Source organism: Phacochoerus africanus, chromosome 8, assembly GCF_016906955.1.
Source record: "Phacochoerus africanus isolate WHEZ1 chromosome 8, ROS_Pafr_v1, whole genome shotgun sequence".
In the NCBI taxonomy this organism is placed as follows: Eukaryota; Metazoa; Chordata; class Mammalia; order Artiodactyla; family Suidae; genus Phacochoerus; species Phacochoerus africanus.
The window spans coordinates 29,825,935-29,848,620 of NC_062551.1; the positions used below are offsets into that span (position 1 = coordinate 29,825,935).

The following is a 22,686-nucleotide window of genomic DNA, read 5'->3' on the forward strand; positions in this document are numbered from 1 at the left end:
CCATCCAACCTGTATTAAGAACTGTCTCTTAACGTGAGATCAAAGAGCGTCTCTTCTTTCTACTTCTCCTTGGCTGCTGTTTGGATGGAGAATGTGCACCCATCTGTTCCTGGTCTGACCTCTGTCTCTCTCCATTCATCTGCAAAATGGGTTCCCAGGGCATGAGGACAACCTAGGCAAGATCTCTGCTGGAAAAAAAAAAAAAAAAAAAAAAAGGAGTTCCCGTCGTGGCGCAGTAGTTAACGAATCCGACTAGGAACCATGAGGTTGCGGGTTTGGTCCCTGCCCTTACTCAGTGGGTTAACGATCCGGCGTTGCCGTGAACTGTGGTGTAGGTCGCAGACTCAGCTCGGATCCCGAGTTGCTGTGGCTCTGGCGTAGGCCAGTGGCTGCGGCTCCGATTCGATCCCTAGCCTGGGAACCTCCATATGCCGTAGGAGCGACCCAAAGAAATAGCAAAAAGACAAAAAAAAAAAGAGATCTCTGCTGAGCTCTGAGATCCCCGAGAGAAAAATATCAGATTATATCCACCTGACACTCCAGATTTCCCAAAGCTCAGGCAATAATGTCAGCTTTCAAGGAAATATTTGCACCAGATGTTACACCTTGTAGGCTTTTCTCTTGCTCTCATTCTGCCTTTGTCTCTGTCTCTCTCACATGCGAACTCTCTCTCTCTCTCTCTCTCACACACACACACACACACACACACACACACACACACACACGTTTGGTCTGAACTGACTCACAAAGTCTCAATGACATTATGTATATGAAGGAATATCCCCATTTTGCAGATGAGGAAACTGAGTCCCACCATGGATAAGGCATGTAACAGGAAGTCAGAGGATGAATACAGCGGGTCAGAACCTAAGTATCCTCGCCGTGCCACTTCCCCCTGCCTTATGGGCCTGCTGAGAGGAAGGTGAGTTGAGGCAAAAATGGAAAGTGAGATGTGGGAGCCTTGAGCTCTAGGACGGGACCCTCCTGGATTCTTTCCCAAGTGGCCGTCCTCTGTAGCCTTTTCTGCAACATGTGGAAGTGCCCACGTCCCCCATGCTGTTCAGATGTGTGTGGAAGCCCTGGCCCCAAGCCTGATCAAGATCTCTGGGAATAAGCAAGGCTTTTCCTCTCACCTGCAGACCACGGTCTCCCCTCTGCGTGCTGACTTCATCCCAGGGTCCCAGACATCATGGCTGTCAATGTGCTGGGGCCGGGGGAACCTCTGCAAGAACTCATCTGTAAATGCACGGACAGTAGCTGAGGAAGTATGGGCCTTTGATGTGGCTCAAGGGCTGCCACGTGAGGAATCGGAGCCAAGGGAGTCCTCATTCAAGGTAGGCTGTAGTACCACTTCTACCCTTAGATGGACCCCACTAGCATCCTAAGCCTTTTCCCATCCCGTGTCTCATCAGCTTTCTCCAAAGCCATGATGACGATTTCTTTTTATTTATTTAAAAATTTTTTCTTGGCGAAGGAACAAAACATAGAAATCCTGAAAAAAAAGCACTTTCACTTTTCTCAGTGACACTTCAGCTCTTTGTTTAAATTATATGTAACTAGAAACCTAAAGTACAAATAAGCTGACTTCAGATCTCTCGAAACTGGCATCGTTGCTCAGTGGTAACTAACCCAACTAGTATCTATGAAGACAAAGGTTTGATCCCTGGCCTCACTCAATGCATTAAGGATCTGGCATTGCTGGGAGCTGTGGTGTATGTAGGTCACAGAAGCGGCTCAAATCCTGTGTTGCCTTGGCTGTGGCTGTGGCGTAGGCTGGCAGCTACAACTCTGATTGGACCCCTAGCCTGGGAACATCCATAAACTGTGGGTGTGCCCCTAAAAAAAAAAAAAAAAGAAAGAAAAAGAAAATTTGCTGGAGTTCCCACCCTGGCGCAGTGGAAACGAATCCGACTAGGAGCCATGAGGTTGTGGGTTCGATCCCTGGCCTTACTGAGTGGGTTAAGGACCTGGCGTTGCTGTGAGCTGTGGTGTAGGTCTCAGACTCGGCTTGGATCTGGTGTTGCTGTGGCTGTGGTGTAGGCCAGTAGCTATAGCTTCGATTAGAACCCTAGCCTGGGAACTTCCATATGCTTCGGGTGTGGCCCTAAAAAGACAAAAAAAAAAAAAAGTCTAGCAGAACAACTTAACTCAAAATTGCAGATGTGGCTCAGATCCCAAGTTGCTGTGGCTGTGGTGTAGGCTAGCAGCTTACAGCTCTGATTTGAGCCCTAGCCTGGGAACCTCCATATGCCCTTGGATGCAGCTCTAAAAAGACAAAAAAAAAAAAAAAAAAAAAAAGAAAGAAAGAAAAGAAAAAGAAGGCTGTAAACACCACATATTGTTATCTTGAGACTATCTTAGAATATCTAGAAAAAAGGGTGAAATAAAATAGGTTAAAAATTAAAAACAGTTGACTTAGGGTGGTGGTTTACTTATATGATTGTTTTCTGTTTATTTACTTTTTTTCTTTTCTAATATTCATTGATTCTTTTATAAGAACCATGAGAAAATGATAAAAGTTAACATGTTAGAGAAAATAGCAAGCTGGGCCAAAACATAATGGAGACAATTAATAAATTAGAACATGCTGGACATTACAAAGACACCTGAGAAATTTGGTTTAAGAGAATGATGACCTAGAAACAAGTGATATTAAATGGGAGTTTCCTTACAGTGAGTGGGTTAAGGATCTGGCATTGTCACTGCAGTAGCTCAGATTGCTGCTGTGACATGGGTTTGATCCGTGGTCCAGGAATTTCCACATGCCACGGGCACATCTAAACAAAAATTTCCTTCAAAGAGGCTTTTATCTGAGTTTAAAGTAAGGAATTAAATTTAATTAAATCAGATAAATGCACTATGGTTTCATATAATAATTTGAAAAAATGATGTTACTCTTTGAAATCAGTCTTTACATTCTAAGAGGAGGAAAGCCTCTTTGAAGGAAATCTTTTAGATCGCATAGAAGTAGAGGCCTGTTGGTAATAGTAGACTTACATTATTACATATACACCACCAGTCAAAAATCAACTTCTTCTTCTTTTTTTTTTTTTTTTGCCACACTTGCAGCATATCAAAGTTCCTGGGCCAGGGATGGAATCCGAACTGCAGCTGTGACCTATGCCACAGCTGCAGCAATGTTGGATCCTTAGCCCACTGCACTGGGCTGGGGATTGAACCCATGCTGCTGCAGAGACAAGGCCAGATCCTTAACCCACTGTGCCACAGCGGGAATTCCAAAAGTCAACTTCTTTAGGAATACTAACTATTGCTGCTTTGGCTACAAAACTTGAGTCCTTCATTAGAGTAAAATTATATCTGACATTTCATAAGGCTTAAATGCAAACAAAAATGATTAATCGTAAATCACATTCATAAATATGCAAACTTACATTCAAACTATGATATTAAAAAAGGTGTATTACATTTGAGGCAAAATGGAAAAACCAGAATTCTTAATTGCCAAGAATTTTATGTACCAAGTTTATTTATTCAGTAACAAAATGGAAACATTACATTGGCAGAAGTGGAATTAAAGAGCATAAAATATTATTTTAAAATAGGAAAACAATGGGATCACTCTCAAGAGCCTCATAGAAAGCTTTTAATTTAAAATGCTACTTGTCATGATTAATGGGATTAATATGGCTTTTCTATGGTAAAAAAAATCATGGTACCTGTGTATTACATTCAATTGCATATGACAGACAACATTATAAAGACGTACTTTCCTAATTACTGAAGCAGTTGTTTTCAGCTCATTCAATGTTTTGTCTAAATAGCTTTAAGACATGTAAAAAGTAAACAATTATACGTATATACTTAAGGATGAAACTTTTTAGTAAGCATGCATGATGTCTAATAAAATGGCGCTTGAAGGAAATTATTGCTTAACCCAAAGGAAAAAAGATCACTGTTAAATTCCTGCCTGGGGGTTAAATTGTTGTCTTGCATTAATAAAGCAGATTTTTGGATTCCCTAGCTGGGTGATACTTTGGAATCTTTTGTATTTTCCCTGTAGATATTTCAGGCAAGCGCTAAAATTTGAGAGGACGATTAATAAAATAAAACTCTAATCTATGGTAGAATAGATTAATTCTAATATTATATAAAGCAAGCAAATCTGATACATTTACTGGCCAAGTGCTACATTCTCAACTACCCAACTCAAATTAAACTAAAGTCTGTGGCAAACAATTTATTTTCTCATTAGGCAATTAATGTTACCTTCAATAAGGCAATTCCCACATAGCCTTTGGCCATAGTTGTTGTCTTTACTAAATCTGTAGATCATGTGAAAGGGTATGATTTCCTTAACAAGTGGTTAAGGGAATCTGCAAAAGGAATGCATGCTCCAGAGAAGATGAGTTTTTACGAAGTCTCATCTAATTAGCGGAGCTCTCCTTCCAATTACCTCATATTCAGTGATCCAAGAAACTGAGACGCAATCCGAAGAAAAATCTGTGGTGTTAAAGGTATAAAATTCTGCACCATTCCTCGGATTCTTCATTCTTATCTCCAGAATGGGAAGGGATTCGTGCTAACAGACTCCAACTTTATTTCTTTAGAGGAGAGTAGATTAAAAAGTGTCTATGCTTTTGAAACTTTTTACAGTGTTGACTAATCGGTCAATTCGGGAGACCATTTTATTCATTTGTATATGCAAATTAACCCAGAAAACCCAGAAAACATGTTTATCTCCAGTAAGTCAATCCATACAGCAAAATACAGTGTAAAAGAAAAGGAATATTATTTGATACACACACGTGAATAAAAGCACTTTAATAAGACCACCACTTTTATAAAAAAGCTTTCCATTTTAAACATCATCTTTCCTCAGTAATCACAAATAAAATACTATCAATCCATAACTGCACAATTTCATGTAAAAGCCACTGCATTTTCCTTATTAGGATCATGTGCTTTCAGTCGTCTTTTTTGTCTGAGGGACTCTCTTCATGACTTTCAGGACTGACTTTATTACTCATGACCGAGGGCGTTGCTTGGGCTTCTTTTGGTAATGAAAACACATGGCATGTCTGGAGGTCTAAGTAGGTTGTAAATATCTTAGCATATTCTGGATGCTTTAGGGCAAAACTTTTAAATTCCTCTAAAAGAGAAGAAAAACACAAAAATCCCATAAATTGAGGTGAATCTTCATTTGGCATGATGCAGATTAACATATGATCTGAATACTACAATTATTATTAAGAATTCCATTACTCAACCCTCATAAATTTTACAACTGCTTTGGAAGACAATGTTTTTTTCCATGACCTGGTCACACTGAAGACATGCATACTCTATTGCAAGGTATGTAAGCTAGAGAAACCTGGACATACTGTGCTCTGCAAGACAGGATGAGCATGTGCACAGCAATGTCATTTGTAACAGGTGAAAAATGGAAACAACTCAAATGTTTGTCAATCTTTGAAATGGATAAATAAATCATGGCATATCCATGGACCAGAACGCTACACAGCAATAAAAATGAATGAACAGCTGCGTTGGAACAGTGTGGGTGAATCCTAAAACCATAACGTTGAATGAAAAAAAGGCCAGATACAAAAGAACACGTGTTGTATGGGTCCATTACATAAAGTTCAAAAACTTAGGCAAAACTAAAATATATTGGAGGATGTGTACTTTTTTTTTCCCCTTTTTGGTCAGGTCCCTCCTTGAAGACAGAGGAAGCGCTTGTATTGGAAGGGAACCAAAGCGGGAGAGTTCTTGAAAAGCTCTATTTCTTGACCTGGGTGGTAGATACACAAGTGTTCATTTATAAAATTTTATTAAGCTCTGGGTTTATGTTTTATTCGGTTTTATGTATTTTTATTATTTTTGTAATAAAACATGTTAAAGCATTTTTATTACCTAAGACTTTCTAGGACTGACTTTAAAAACTATTTCAACCTTTAACTCTTGTTTGGAAATAGACCGTCTTGGAGTTCCCATTGTGGCTCAGCAGTAATGAACCCGACTAGTATCCATGAGGACACAGGTTCGATCCCTGGCCTTGCTCAGTGGGTTAAGGATCCAGCATTATCATGAGCTATGATGTTGGCCGCAGACGCAGCTGGAATCTGGTGTTGCTGTGGCTGTGGCTGTGGCGTAGGCCGGCGACTACAGCTCTGATTTGACACCTAGCCTGGGAACCTCCATATGCCATGGGTGCAGCCCTAAAAAGATAAAAGCAAAAGACAAAAAAGAAAGAAAGAAACCGTCAAACCGTCTTGAAATGCTGAGCCCTGACTTATGATTAACAAGGGCAAGTAGAGTGTATAATATATAATAATCATATCACAAGACCCCTGAGTAGTGGGCCTCTTTTATCTGAGGTGCTTTAGATGTGCAAACTGAGGCAGAGTATTACTGAATTAACCTTCAGCATTGGAACCTCAACACTCCAATAATCTGGAGTTTCTGAAATATAATGCTCATTTCTCTCTCTTCTGTTTGGATGAAGAAAATTTTATTGAGCTTATATAACAAAAGGAGCCTGGCCTTTGAATCAGCTTGCTATTTCTCTATAATAAAAGGCTTTTAACTCAATATCCTATTTCTATCCATTCATTAAAAAAAAAAAAAAATCTGGTGTTCCCATCGTGGCTCAGTGGAAACAAATCTGACTAGTATCTATGAGGACACAGGTTCAATCCCTGGCCTTGTTCAGTGACTTAAGGATCCATTGTTGCTGTGACTATGGTGTAGGCCACCAGCTATAGCTCTCATTCAGCCCTTAGCCTGGGAACCTCCATATGCTGCAGGTGCGGCCCTAAAAAGACAAAAAGAAAAAGAAAAAAGAAAGAAATAGTTATTCCAAATAATTTTTCAGAACTTGGTAGTCTAGAGTAATAGACAGTCTTTTTTTTTTTTTTTGTCTTTTTGCCATTTCTTGGGTCACTCCCACAGCATATGGAGGTTCCCAGGCTAGGGGTCGAATCGGAGCTGTAGCCACCAGCCTACACCAGAGCCACAGCAACTCGGGATTCGAGCTGAGTCTGCAACGTACACCACAGCTCACGGCCACGCCAGATCCTTAACCCACTGAGCAAGGCCAGGGATTGAACCCGCAACCTCATGATTCTTAGTCGGATTCGTTAACCACTGTGCCACGACGGGAACTCCTAGACAGTCTTAATTATGTAAGGGAAATGGTCAGAGAATTAGTATGCATGAGGTTTATGGCTCCTAAGTTTTATATCAGTATTTACTTTCCATTTTATCCTTTCTTTCCTTTTTCTTTTTTAATGAACTCAATAGAGAGGGCCCAAGGCACTTCATTACCTAAAATAGAATAAAGGGCAACCAAGATGACAGTAATTAAAAACAGAGCATAACAGAAGTATGTGATCTAATTCCCTTATCCCATGAAAGTTATCAGGCTGGAGCTCTTTGAACACCAGAAGGAAGAGGGCATTCAAGAGGAACGCCCCTCCAGCCCGTGGGAGAAGATTGGGGACGATAAGGCACCCCGACGCCCTCGACCACATCAAAGCTAAGGCAGGGACACCCCTGCCCAGGCCTCGAGGCTGAAGTTGCTTCCCAAGGACACTGTGAAACATGTGGAGACGGACGGACCATCCCTGCAGCCCTTGAGGACTTCTTTTGATGTGTGGACTCCAGCCAGCAGGACAAAGGCTGGCCGCTGGCGGACGGATTGGCCCCTTGGCTGCCAGGTCTGCCTCTGAGACTCGCCCTCACACAGGTTCATCACCCAGACAGGAGAGAGTGAACGTGAAAGCTCGTCTAGGCCACTGGCAGGCCCCGTCAGTAGATAGTGCACATCCCTCTACCGTGGTGACAACTCTGATATTCTCTCGCCGGATGATCTTAGGTAAGTCACTTAAATTCGCTCTATCTCAGTAACATAAGAGTAATGAAGGACACTGGTTAAATAGGCTTGCTGTAAAGATGAAATGAGTGAGTATATATAAAATGTTTGAAGAGTGCTGAGCATATGATAAGTCCTCAATGATTAGTTTCTAGCATTACACCACGGCTCCTGATGCTACCATCACCATCATCGCTACCGTTATCTCTACGGTTAATAGTGGAGGGAAACAACATTCTCGTATGAGGGTCAGGCACAGTTTAGATGTTCTCCTTACACTTCAGGAGCCCAACTGCCAGCTCACCATAAGAAATAGAATCCCCCCGGGCTATTTCCTTGAAGAGACCGGAAACTTCCAGGTCGGGCACCCCAAGGGAAGCCTGCAGAATGGTGGAGAACTCCTCCTCTGTTATGAAGCCATCTTCATCCACATCAAAGAGCTGAAGGAAAAAGAAAATAACAAATAACACGTAAGAATGAGCTCCTCTAGGGAGTTCCCACTGTGGCATTAGTCCCGTAATGCACCCGACTAGTCTCCATGAAGATGTGGGTTTGAACCCTGATCTCGCTCGGTGAGTTAAGGATCCGGCATTGCAGTGCGCTGTGGTGGAGGTCACAGATATGGCTTGGGTCCCAAGTTGCTGTGGCTGTTTACTGGCTGGCAGCTGCAGCTCCGATTTGACCCCTAGGCTGGGAACTTCCAAACGCTGTTGGTGCAGCCCTAAAAAAACAAAACAACAACAACAACAAAACCCTCTCCAGGATATCAACATTTTTCTTTCTTTCTTTCTTTCCTTTTTTTTTTAGAGCTGCACCCACAAGGAAGGAGCGGAGCAGCATCTGCGACCTACATCACAGCTCACGGCAACGCCAGATCCTTAACCCCCCCGAGCAAGGCCAGGAATCGAATTCGCATCCTCATGGATCCTAGTCAGGTTCGTGACCGCTGACCCATGATGGGAACACCTATCAACATTTTTTAATGATACAAGCACTGATTCTTTGCAGGCGCTGATAACGTGTTCAAATCACTTTATGTGTATTAACTCACTTAACCCTACCAATAGTCCTATGTAAGGGAGGTAGGGTTTTTAGCCCTATCTCATAGATGAGAAAGCTGAGGACAAGGAAGTCAGGTAACTTTCCCGAGGTCACACAGAGTGTCAGTAAGTAGTCCAGCTGACACCCATATCCAGGCAGATGATATCCCAAATCCCTGCTGTTAAGGTATCCGCTTTTGATCAAATACACAATCAAAGCCAGGCAGAGGGGGAGTTCCCTTCGTGGCTCAGGGGAAACAAATCCGACTAGGAACCATGAGGTTGCAGGTTCAATCCCCAGCCTTGCTCAGTGGGTTAAGGATCCGGTGTTGCTGTGAGCTGGCAGCTGTAGCTCCAATTGGACCCCTAGCCTGGGAACCTCCATATGCCTCGGGCGCAGCTCTAAAAAGCAAAAAAAAAAAAAAAACAAAAACAAAAACCCAGGCAGAGGATAAGGTGCGATAATCATAAGAACAGCAAGCAAATACTGAATACTGTTGTCTAGGGAGGGAGGAGAAAAACAGATGCCCCAGATGAGAAGGCAGGGACTTCTAGTCCATTTTCTAGCACTCAGCCCCTAAATGAACGCTCAGATACCTGGAAAATGTAAAGCGAATTACCATTTGTTTCCATCAACAGTAGCCCCAGGGTTCTTTATGGGTCTTGGATAGTAACCGCCAGGATTCAGTCCCAACCTCCTTCTAAGTTTTCTTTAAAAGTCTTCCATTCTTACAACAGTTCTCACCAACTCACCTAACAGTCTAGAAGCCTGCCTCACTTGGTGCTTTGGTGGCTCTCTTGTCTATGTTCTCGTCACGCCTCCATCCGGGCACTTTTACTTCCTCTCCAGCTGTCCTTCGGCACAGCTGCCCCGCTTGCTGTCCTCACAAAAATCCCTCCATGTCTTTCAATTCCTCATGGCTCCCGGTAGTCTCCCTGCTACAAAGTTCCCAGAGGGAAGGTAAATCCCATGCTCTTTCCTCTGAGAATAGGAACTGACATCTGCCCAGGGCACAGAATGCTGTGGGCCTCGCAATCCAGACATCCTGTCTCTCCTAGCAGGCCCGTAGTCCAAGGCCATTCGGAACCTGCCTGGAATCTGAAGGATGAACACAGTTGGGGTTTGCTCACTCTACCTGCAGTGCCCGAGGGAGGTACAGAGCAGTCCCTACAGCTGGGAGCCCGCCTGCTGTCCTCACAACTGATTCCTCAGCCAGAGTCTCGGCCTGTTGCTTCAACTGAAGAACAAGGACTAATATTCTGCCTCTAAAGGTCACCATGGTGATGGAACACGAGTAAGGATGGGAAGTGGACAGTGAAGTGTTACCCAGATAAAAGGATGTGAACGGATCCTGTATAGATCCACAAGGATACTACTAAGTGAAAAACAGAAGCATGCCAAAATAATTTTCAAAAACACCAAACACCCCGAGAAGATGAAAGAAATAACCAATGTAAAGCATGACACTTGCCTTCCTGAAAATAGAGCTAATTACAGTTTTAGGTTCTCTTTTCCTCTCCCTACTCCCCTGCCCAAACCAAAGTCTAGGCTAGAGAAAAAAATCTCAGGACTTCTCTAAAAACAGTAATTACCATGATTAAGGGCCAACATTTCTATCAGGCCTTTCATTGGTAAACCCAAAGTGACCACTTGCCCAGCTGAACTTATAATCACACGAGAGAATCCCGGAACAGAAACAGCAATGTCTGGATCGGAATAAGTTAGCTATCTGTATAATTTTAGGTTCGAAGATGAATAAGTCTGTAAAAGCCAAAAATTTTCAGCTGGGACAGAGTTCTGGCCCTTGCCTTGTGACCATCTGCTAAGCATCAACCTCTTAGGTCCTTTATAAGCTGAGCAGTTAACTCCATTTAAACCAATCTGAAATAAAGAAGTCAACCTGGGGACTCCTCTGTCAATGACAGGACGTATGGAACTTCCCGAGGCTATCTGCGGTGGCCTCTGAGACCCCTCTAAGTGAGAAAGGGAGGAAAAGAGTTTTTCTAGATGATAGAGGGGCAAACACTTGTTGAGGACACAGTGGGATATTCTTCTCAGAGAAAACCAGGAAGAAATACGAGTAGGAAAGAGGCATAGGGAAGGTCCTCAGCTGTCACGGCGGATGAAGCAGAGACTCAAGGGGCTAAATGATAAGAGTCAAAAGCTTGGTAAGACACGTAGGGAGATGGGGTTTTTATTCTACTTGAGAGCTGACCATGTAAGATGTGAATCCTGAAGGCAACATCCCACTCCAGTACTAATTAGATGAAGCACTTTCATCTCAGAAGAACCAAAACACACTTTGGGAATGTATTCTTCCCTCTCTTTGTGCACACGGAAGTGATAAACGGAATCTGAGTTTTCATCATTCAAACCTCTATTACATTCTGCTGGGGACTGGGGACATGGATTTTATTCATCGGCCCTCCAGCCCCCGCAAACTGCTGCCATCATATATGTGATTCAGGAAGATATTAGAGGGTGGAAACTTGGGACGTTTCTGATTGTGTTCACTCGACATCACCACAACAAAAGAAACCATCGGGAAAAGACCACCTCACACGCACTCCACTGTACGTGGAACGGAGGGTCAACGGGGACCTGCTCTGTAGCACAGGGAACTCTACTCAACATTCTGTAATAACCTATATGGAAAAAGAATCTGAAAAAGAATGAACAGGTGCATATGTATAACTGAAACACTTTGCTACACTGCAGAAATTAACAAAATACTGTAAATGAACTGGACGTCAATATAATTTTTTTAGAAAGGTTAAAGACCACCTAAAACAGCTCCGACACACAGAGTGAGGAAATAAGGATGGATCAGAACTTTCTGCATGGTGAATGACGATGCCTAGTGACAGATGGAATTCATTTATAAACCTTACTTTGGGGCCTCAAAATGGGGAGGCTGAAAAGAAACAATTTTTGAGCTCATTTATTAAATCACCTGCTCTTCAATCTTGATGCTGTTAACGAGGCTGCTTCCAAAGACTTTTTCTGCTTAAACAGATGCTTGTGTTTTCTTTATTCTCAGTAGCAATTGTCTTAATCACATTACCCTCATGTACATGTCACAGCCGATCTATAAACACTTGTAATAGATGCATTGATTTTCAAATAATACACTTAGAGTCAACACTTGTTTATGACACGGGCCAAGATGCTTTCACTGGGGCTGACGGTACCTTAAATGCCACCTGGATGATCTCCTCTGTGTTGGCAGGGTTGCACAAGACAGCCAGGCCAATTACGTACTCTCGGAAGTCGATACTGCCATCGTGGTTCTGTGAAAGGATGGGAGAAATCAATTAGCAGGGCCACTGGTTGAATGACTATTAATCACGGCCCACAGGGTGAAATTCAGACACGCCATGCTGCACAACACTATCGAGTACTGAGCCTGTTTGGAAACAAGTTCGTGCTGCGGTGGAACAGCGAGCGAGCAGCCCACCCACTTCCAATTCGGAAGGAAGAAAAATGTATTTCTGTGCAGCAATAAACACTTTCTCACAGAGGCGCACTGAGAGTGGCTCTTGGCCACTCAGTGTGGGTTCTGGAGCTCAACCCTGATGGGAGCCTCCTGGGGGAGCAGGCTGATTTCATCCTAGGTGGGACCAAAGGCTTCGTCCCCCATGGATGGTGGCCTTGCCATGGTGGCCAACATTGATGGGTCCCTAGAGGCCCTCTGCTGGTAGGAAATAGAAGGGAAAGGAAAAGGGAAATTGAGGCAATAATCACAACTGAGCAAACCTGAGCAGCTTCAAGCCCCCTGGGTGATACCAGGCTCTGGAAGATCCTGAACATGTAAGCCTCCGGAAACTAAACCTAATTCATACGATGTTAATAGCTATACCCCTCAGCAGGTGTTTCATGATGGCAACAGAAAAGAAGGGTTTATATTTCTCATCCAAACTGACTGAATGCAGAGTTCTTCTTACACATGGCACCTCACCTAGACGGGAACACCGAGAGGATGAACTGGGGAGAAAGAAGAGCCAGCTTAAGGAAGAGGAAGATAGGGAGAGAGCGGCGAGGCAGAGAGGGATGGAGGACAGAAGGGAGACAGAAGAGAGAACGGACGCGATGGACAGGGGACGAGGAGAAAGGAAAAGTGAGACGGAGAGCGGAGGAGGAGAGCGAGGAGGAGGAGAAAGGAAAAGAACAACAAGTGCGATGATTTTAATTCCAGGTGTGGAATTATTTTGGCAGCAAGACCCTCGGGTGATGAGTTCCTGATAAAACTAGGAACTAGTATAAACAAAGCTAGTCTGGCCCTTAATAGGTTTGCAGATGTTTGGCACTGATAAGAGGGTAATTTTCAACTGTGACTAAGTGTCTACGCTTCAACCATCAAGAGCTCCTCTAGACCAGGACTGCCTTCCTTGTGTACAGTGTATTCCCACTGCCTAGCAACACACAGGTAGGTGCTAAAAACGATGCTATCTTTTCGTTACCTACGACATTGGGTTCACCTTCAGACACACAGGGAGTGTTCCTCATTGGGGTTTTCCAGATGCGCTTGAAAGGAAGGCCGTGAAACCCCTGAGACGGTATGCCCTCTTTGTATGTACATTTTTCTTTTTTTGAATTTTTATTTTAGTTTTTGCTTTTTAGGACTGCGCCTGCAGCATATGGACATTCTCAGGCTAGGAGTCCAATCAGAGCTGCAGCTGCCGGCCGATGCCACAGCCACAGCAATGCCAGATCTGAGCCACGCCTTCGAGGTACAACACAGCTCACTGGCAACGCCGGATCCTTAACCCATGGAGTGAGGCCAGGGATTGAACCTGCGACCTCATGGTTACTTACTAGTCATATTTGTTTCCGCTGTGCTACAACGGGAACTCCTGTATGTACATTTTTCCAGGAAGAAAATTTTTAAGCTTCTGCCACCTTCTCAAAGCAACCAAGACTCAAAAGGTCAGGGACCATCGTCCTATATTACTTTATCTTGCCACAGGGTGGGAACTAAAAAGGAATAATTTACCTTCAACTTCCCACCAGAAAAGGTAGAAACAGAAGTTTCAAGATTTCCCTAAAGTAACAGGGTTTCTTCCTGAGATTAATAGCTCAGCTCATCTGACTTCCATTTTTTGTCTGGTTACCAGCCTCTGTGAGGGCTGTTATCTTCCTTTCCTTTAATCGATTTTATCGAGGTATCAACTACGGTTAATAAAAAGCATCCATTTTAAGGGTACACTTAGATGTTCTTTGAAAGAATGTATACACCAGGGTAACCTGCATCACCACCAATATATACAACATTTTCGTCACCCCAGAAGTCTTCAGAGAAGGTAGAGTTTTAAGGGATATCGTTTCCTCTCTTGTTCCGCCACCATTCAATTTTCTTATGTGCTATGGACAGCTGTGGTCCATTAGGACTTAGAGGTTGAACAGTTAGTTTATTGACTTGTGGATATATGTTCAATAAACGTACATTCCTTCTGCCATTGATTTTCTCCACTAAACAATATAAAAATCTTGAATAGAAGTTCCGAAGAATCGATAAGAATGATCTAGAAGCTCCAGTTATGGCTCCTGGGTATCAAACCCAACTAGTATCCATGAGGATGTGGGTTCGATCCCTGGCCTCACTCAGTGGGTTGGGGATTCATGTTGCCATAGGCTGTGGTGTAGGTCGAAGTTGCGGCTTGGATTCTACATTGCTGTGGCTGCAGCTGGCAGCTACAGCTCTGATTTGACCCCTGGGAACTTCTATCTGCCCCTGGTGTGGCTCTACAAAAAAGACAAAAAAAGAGAATTATCTAGGGGAGTTCCCTTGTGGCAAAGCAAGTTAAGAATCCAGCATTGTTGCTGCTGTGGCTCGGGTCACTGCTGTGGTGTGGGTTCAATCCCTGGCCCAGGCACTTTCATATGCCATGGGTGTGGCCAAAAAAATGATCTATGGACACTGAAGATACAGTCATAGGTACTATGACTGGAAATCCTCCTTTTAATTTATTGTAAGGCATCCAATTTTTGTCTATGCTACTGAATCCTGGGTACAATACAGGTCAAGTATGTTAACTTATTTTTCACATGGAGAAATAGAAAAGTAAAAGACCCTTAATATTATTGCTAATCACAGAATAAGGCAATATTCTGGACCCCTGATTTTCATTAACAGTTTTAAATTAGTGGTTTTGACTGACAAAAGAATTAAAAGCAAACTCTTGATAATCAATCACATGAGAAATTATTTGTAAGTTTTCATCTTAGTAATGAAAAGGAAAAAAGGCGGCATGGAAATTATTTTGAGAGATTTTCTTATTAGACTAATAAAACAATACATTAAGTCCTAAATTCAGAATAATAAAATTTAGAACTAGAAAGAATCTTAAAAGTTATCCTTTCAACATCTTCATTTTTGCAAATGAAAAAAATTGAGATGTAAGTTTTACTTCAGGTCACAAAACTCGCTAGCTATTGCCATAACGACAATTAACATTTAGGTAATTTCACTCCCAATTATTCAAATTAAAGCAGGTAAGTTGATAAAACATATTCAAAAATAGGTAATAAAAAGGTATACAGCAAAATGCACTCATTTATTTAATTTTTTATTATAGTTGATACACAATGTTCTGTCAATTTCTGCTGTACAGCAAAGTGCACTCATTTAATTTTTCAAATTCAAATCCATTCCATGGTCAAAAAAATTATACTTCAAATCTGTGGTTCTTTCCTTTAAAAACCAACTGAACTCCTCAGGAAGAATATTACTATTATTCAAATTCAGTAAATTCTCAGTTATCCAGGGAGAGTCAGGGATAAAGTATTCTCCTTCCTCAATATTTTTAATAAGAGCATCTTTCTACCTACCTATATAATTGCATTATCAATTTTCTAGGAATTAAATTGTTTTAATCCACTTAGCATTAAAAATAGACATTTAAAAAAAGTAATTCTGAAAGCACTTCACGATCAATAGGTACATTAAATATCAGTGCCCTGCAGAAGTGTCTCTGCAAATACATTTTAAGGCCCTACTATCGGTTACTTGTACAATATTACCAATGAAATTTCTGACTGAGGTTGATATATAAAACAGTTTTTAAAAACACATGCACTATTACTCAAAAAATACTTTTAAAGTGACCTTTAAGATGATATAAAATTTTTGAATATTTTTTGGACTTTTGCCATTTTTTAGGTACAGACTAGATAGTTCTTTTTCCTGCTGTTTTCAGCTGATAGAATTCAATGGGTCATATCATGATTGAGGTGTTTTTCAAAACCACATGGGATATTTTGAAATTTAAAAATGTAGATATATAATTTCACATTTAAACAAAGTTATTATTTTCAACTTACTATACTGTTTTGCTTCTAGAAATTTAAAAATGAGATGGAATTATATGAGTTAAAGTCCTTCATCTTAGGCTATAAGTCGTCTTCCATGTAGAAAAGGCAAAATTTTAAAAAAATTATCAGGTAAATACTCCCTCTTATATGGAAAATGTGCCTTTAAAACATCAACTAAAAAGCAAGAAAGAAAGAAAAGGAAAGAAAAGAAAATCATTGGATGGAAACTAAGAAATTCAATCACCCGTTAGGCTATTGGTTCTACAAAATGCCAATGGTTTGGTTACCTGGAAAAATCCAGACTTTGGACTAAATTTTCTGGGATCCATTCCAGTACCTAGAGTTATTTGTACAAATTTTTTGCAAATTCAGAATAGAACAAAAGAGAAACTTAAAGAACTTTAGGATGTCTTGCCCTGTGTATGGAGGAAGAAAATCATAAAAGTCAGCAATCCCTTAAATTAAGGAACAAGAGAAATACTTAATTTCTAGTAAGAGAGAAAGAGAACTGTCTTAACTTTCAAAAAACATTAAAATGAAGTGAAAGGAGAAAAGTGGGGCTACATTTTCCCCCAAGCATCACAAAGAAAGGTTAAATTATAAACTTCATATCCTGAGACCTTAAGAGGCATCTTGGCAGATTTCCCCTTTCCTGCCTCTATTACTACAACTATTCCTAACCATAAGAATAAGGCCATATTAGTGGCCTTATTCTAAAACAGAGATCCTGATATTAATGTGTGGTTGCTGGCAGCAGCCTTATTCTTATATAACAGCACCTGTTTTAATGAGCTCCCAAGACCAAGCTTAAATTGTAAGCCCCTTGAACGTGACCTCTGTGCTTGGCTCAATTCGGAATTACACACATGTGGTGTTTCATAAATATTATATGATGGTGATGATGGTGTGCACGAGGCCCAAATGCCAGCCTCTCCTCATTTCACTGGGGTGTCCTAACAGGCAGCCGAGGGCTGTTAACACGACAGCTACATCATTTCCAGAGTTACAACTTGCCTCTAAATGAGTCAAAAGAGGAAGGATTTATCTTCACACTCAGGGTGCTCCTCCAAGGTAGACTGGGAGAGAGGGAACGCATTAAAAACCAGAGGATCAGGAAGGGTAGAAACTAATTAAATAACAGACAGATGAATGGAGCACTTCCAAACGCAGCCTCTCTAGCTGAGTCTCTGGGCCCAGGATTCTGGATTCTACTTATTGCCCCCTAAATCTAAATGAAAAACCAAGGGCCATTCACAAGACAGGCACAACTAACACGGCTTTGGGGTGGCAGTTTCTCCATGTTCCTATCTTCCTTCTTTCTGATGCTGGCAACACTGACTCCTGCGGGGCCTTCTTAGTTTTCAGCTGAGACTGATAAGGAAAATACTTAAAGCAGTGACTGTCAACCTTGGTTGCCATCAGAATCACCCAAGAGCTTGAAAAAATACTCATCTAAAGATTCTTATTTAACTCATTTGGAGTGGGACTCAGCTATCAGTATGCCCGATGATTCTTAACTGCAGTCAGGGCTGAGAACCACTGCAATAGACTCAGCAATATTTACATATCTCTCTGTTGCTTTAGATAGCAAATAACTGATTATGATTTCTGTATGTTTTCTTTTCTTTTTTGTTTACTTTTTTTTCCCTGCCTGCAGTTTTCAAACGAATGAAAGCATAGTCCTTGCTCCAAGGCAGGGCAAGACATGACAAGAGCTGGCTCACATCGGCTGGGCGTGCCTGATTTTGTGTGAAGTGCATGTAGGAGTGATTATTTTGATTCATTAAGGCAACCAGAGACATTTTAACTACAAGAACATCCTTCCATTCCCAACGCCCTGGTCCTCTTTACAAATATATCAAAACAAAACTGTTACTTGCTTATTTTACTAGAGAAATAGGACAAAAGAAGCCTAGATTTTAGACAGTTGCTCCACCATTTAAAAAAAGTACTACCTTTATATAAAACTGCTTAATTTCACATTTCCAAACCTGTTTCTATAGAGTTAAATAGGTTTCCAGGAAAACACCTTTCCTTTTTTTATTTTATTTTTTTATGTAATGGAAAGACCAGATGTGAAAGAGAAAAACAGATTTTGAATTTCCCTCCTCCTCAGCTCTTTAAAGGAAAAAAAAAAAAATGTATCTCCTGAGAGCTTTCTTGATTTATTCCAGGATTTTTTTCAAAATTGCATTCTTAACAACAACACATTCCCTGCTCTTTGGGATTCATTCACCAAATAATCAATGACCTATTAAACTCTACTCCATTAGAGCCCTGCCCTGCATCCCCACGTCACATAGATGAGTCCATATAAATCCCATATCTCAAAAAGCTGATATGCAAACCATTCAGAACATTTTTTCCCTGAAAAATCTGGTTTTTTTTCATTCTTTAACGTTTTATTTAAGTATAGTTGATTTACAATGTTGTGATAATTTCTGCTGTACAGCAAGGTGATTGAATTACACAAGTATACACATCCATTCTCCCAGATTCTTTCCCACATGCATTTTCACAGAATATTGGGTAGAGTTCTCTGTGCTATACAGCAGGTCCCCACAGTCCAGTCATTCCACATACCTCTGTCTGAAAAATCTGTTTTAATTAAGCGGTAAAGAGCAGCACAAATTCAGAAATAGGTAGGACTGTGAAAGAGCCCGGTAGGAAAGGACAGCTCTGGATAGGGTATCTGCAACTGTGCAGAAAGCATGCTAGGCTTCCAACAGGTCTGTCCTCTAAGGAGAGTCCTGACTCAGTGCCCACTTCAGGAATACATGGTCAGCTGAAGCCATTCTTGGATATACACCTGAATCAGGCCATCGGCATCTCTATCCAGGGATCTGAAGGCACGAAACATGGCATCCAGGCGGACCAGGCAGCTGATGAAGCTGTTAAAATCCATTCTTCCATCCTCTTCTGCATATCGGCGGATAATCGTTTGGTAAAGTTGTTCATTTAGCTGTAAGCCTGCTGCCTGCAGAGCCCCCCGCACCTGAGAACTTCCCAGAGACCCGGACTGGTCCCTGTCATATTGCTTATAAATGCACTGCCACTTCTTAATGTTGTTCCAGAGATACTTAAATTCTTCGAAGCCCAGCTTCCCAGTGGTGTCACTGTCCATAACGGACACGATGCTCCGGCAGGTGTCAAGACTAAAGCCGTCAGACTTCAGATCCTTGTGCTTAGAAAGGACTTTGTTGAGAATATTCATCAGGTCAGTGGCACCCACCTCCATGTCTGGTCCAGCCAGCTGTGCGAATTGCTGCCGAAACCGCCTAACTTCATCACTTTCATTGGCCTCCACGTTGGTGAAATGCTGCTGAGTGGGTGGTGGTTCTGGGGTGTACTGAGCTGCTGCAGACTCACTGATAAAATTCACAATTCCTCCAACTATCCCTCCAATATTTCCTCCTCCTCTTCTCTGACCGCCACCTCCAAGAAGGCCTCCAAGAGCTTGTCCGAGACCTTGATCTGCCCCTTCCAAGAGAGCCTTTGCAAGAAACATGTTTTTGGTTTCCTAAGCGAGTGTAAATGCTACTGGAATCTTGGAGGTAGTACGAGAGAGATGAAAGTCTGAGTAGTTTACATGTGGAAGAACTGGCTTTTCTGTGCCTGCCTGCACAGTACCACACCCCCGGGTGTGGTGTTTCACCTCCTACTGAAGTCGCCTGAATTCCACTAGGTCCTAGCACCTGATGTTTTTCAGAGGGCCTCAATAAAATATCCCTGTTATAGTATGTCTAACAAATTAGAAGAAATATTTTAAGTGTAGTATATTAAACTATACATTTCTATATGCCATTAAATTTTTTAAAGGAAGTTCCTGAGCTAGGGATGGAACCCACACCACAGCAACAACTTGAGCCGCTGCAGTGACAATGCCAGATTGGTGCCGCTGCACCACAAGGGAACTCCCATATGCCATTAATTTTTTTTATTTTTTATTTTTAGGGTGCACCTGTGGCATACGGAAGTTCCCAGACTAGGGATCAAATCAGAGCCTACGCCACAGCCTGCGCCACAGCAACACCTGATCCAAGCAGCTTGTGGCAAGTCGGATCTTTAACCCACTGAGCAAGGCCAGGGATGGAACATCTGCATGGATACTACTTGGGTTCTTAACCCACTGAGCCACAACAGGAACTCCTCATGTGCCATTAGTTTTTGTTTTTTGTTCAGGAGAAGGTAAATGACTCAAGGATATCCATGATTTCTTTTCCAAGGAATATTTATTATTAGGGTACAACTGAAGAATTCTTGGGCATTGGAAAAATATTTACCAAATTCCCTTCCTTTAGCAAAGATTTCCAGCATCCAATGTTCTTAAGAAAAACTTGGAAGGGGGATTTTTTAAATGCAGGGTCCATAGGTTCTGTCCTCAGAGATTCTGATTCTGTAGTCTGCTATGGGGTTCATGATTTATATTTTTTGGAATCTTTTTGAAGTATAACATTCACATAAAAAACTGTACAAACCACAATGGTATATAGCTCAAATAACTTCACAAACTGTCTACATCCCTGTCATAACTCCCAGAACAAGAAAGAGAGCATCACCTCATCACTCTCCTCTCCTGAGGGTAACCATTATCCTGACCTCTAACACCATAGGTTTGCTTTTTTTTTAACCTTAAATAAGTGGAATCATACAGCATATACTTTTTTGGTTATCTTGTTTTTAAATTTTCAATTAAATGTTTTCAATTAAATGTTTAAATTAAATACATCTAACATAAAATTTACCACTTTTTTTTTTTTTCTCAGCACAATTTGTTGAAAAGACTGGTCTTTCCCCATTGAATGGTCTTGGCACCCATGTTGAAAGTCATTTGTATACACACACACACGGGTTTATTTCTGGGCTCTCTATTCTATTCCTTTGGTTTATGTGTCTGTCTTTATGCCTATCACACTATTTGGATTACTGTAGATTTGCAGTAAGTTTTAAAAATCAGGAAGTATAAGACTTCCAATTTTGTTCCTTTGCAAGACTGCCTTGGCTATCCAGCATCTAACCTAGAGATTCCATATGAATTTTAGGATAGATTTTCCTTCTTTTGCTAAAAAAAAAAAAAAAAAGTTGGGATTTTGACAGGGATTGCATTAACTCTGTAGACCACTAGCTCAATAGGCTAGAGTGAAATTTGAACTGCCGGTTTAAATAGAGTCTATCTCACAGGTTACTGTGGGAACAGTATGGCTCAAATATAAAGTCAAAAGGAGATTAAATGTAAAATTACTTTGTAAACTGTACAATTCTAAACAATGGTTATTCTATTATTAGAGACAGAGAAGGAGCTGAGGGACAGTGCTTAGTGTAGGACATTGGAGCTATGTCTCCTTTTCTGCCACACCCAGTGGTTTGTGTAAAACTCCCCATTAACTGGTTTTCTGGCACAACAACTCCAATAACTGGTCTCTTGGGCACCATGAGATGGTCTCTGCAAACACCAAAGGCTAAATGTCTTCCTTAACTGCACAGAAGCCACACCACAAAAGAAAGGACTGTCTTCCTTTTAGGGTATCATCAGGGGCCATCTGGCCTCAGACAGATTTAAATCCTTTCATACAAGCTACTCTCTGAGGAAAGGACATGGGCTTTGTTTTAATTATATTGCAATCCATTGCCATATAAAAGTGCCTCCTTAGGCCCATCTGAAGTGTTTTTTTGCTGAAGTTTAAATCCAATTCCTCTCATTTATTTTCTGTGAGGATGGAGGGCATTTGGCTAACAGTTTCTCATAAGCCATCATAGAATAAAAGGCTGTTATTAGATTAACAAGCCTTTTTTTCTCTGGAGTATTTAATCCCCCTAAGGCTATTTATTAGACCATTAATAGCAAGTTTGGTTGCTGTCTGGGGGACCTCTACTGTCCAGATCTGGAGAGAAAGATTACGGGAAGTGGCCACAGTCAATGGAAAATTTAACCCCAACTTGAGTGGGAGGAGCTACTGAACTTAAAAAGTTAATAGCGACACAGACGCTATTAGCCAACGCTATACATCACAGTCGCAAAGCGGGAACCACCTAAAGATCCACTAACCTGTGAATGAATAAACAAAACATGATATATTCATACAACGGGGTACCATTTGGCAATAGGAAAAGTATTCATTACTGATACATGCTATGACATAGATGGACCTCAGCAACTTATGCTAAATGAGACAAACCAGACACGAGACCATATATTGCATGATTCCATCATATATGTCAAAAAAAAAAAGAAAAGAAAAAAGAAAATCTATATGGACAGAAGGTCTCTGCTCTTTATTCTAGACCAGAGGACTAGTCTGGAGTATAGGACTAGTTTTTAACAAGGAGGACTCAGCACTCTCCAGGATTCTATACTCTACATGAATGCTTCATTCTTCACTTGCATTGAGTTTCCTTCTTGTGCCCAAGTATTTTGATGATATATATGAATTTAATGTAATCTTTTTTTTTTTTTTTTGGTCTTGTTCTACAACTTTTAAAGACACACTTACTCACCCTTA

At 41.3% G+C, this 22,686-nt stretch overlaps 2 protein-coding genes and 1 long non-coding RNA gene across 3 annotated transcripts in view; 1 reads left to right on the top strand and 2 right to left on the bottom strand.

Moving 5' to 3' along the window:
- The first annotated feature begins 707 nt into the window (after positions 1-707).
- LOC125132602 (uncharacterized) lies at positions 708-7,831 on the top strand. The gene is made up of 3 exons (XR_007136281.1): positions 708-922; positions 1,140-1,334; positions 7,378-7,831. It is a non-coding gene; the product is annotated as an uncharacterized LOC125132602 (long non-coding RNA).
- The window catches only part of LPCAT2 (lysophosphatidylcholine acyltransferase 2), a 57,090-nt gene continuing 39,189 nt past the window's right edge, over positions 4,786-22,686 (bottom strand). The window contains exons 12-14 of the mRNA XM_047790076.1: positions 12,067-12,165; positions 8,139-8,274; positions 4,786-5,110 (exon numbers count right to left, since the gene is read on the bottom strand). Coding sequence (XP_047646032.1) covers positions 4,926-5,110; positions 8,139-8,274; positions 12,067-12,165 — 420 coding nt within the window. The 3' untranslated portion in view covers positions 4,786-4,925. The remainder of the gene's footprint in view (positions 5,111-8,138; positions 8,275-12,066; positions 12,166-22,686) is intronic.
- On the bottom strand, positions 18,777-19,903 carry CAPNS2 (calpain small subunit 2). The gene has a single exon (XM_047790077.1). The coding sequence runs from the start codon at positions 19,692-19,694 to the stop codon at positions 18,954-18,956; it is 741 nt and encodes a 246-aa protein (XP_047646033.1). The 5' UTR covers positions 19,695-19,903; the 3' UTR covers positions 18,777-18,953.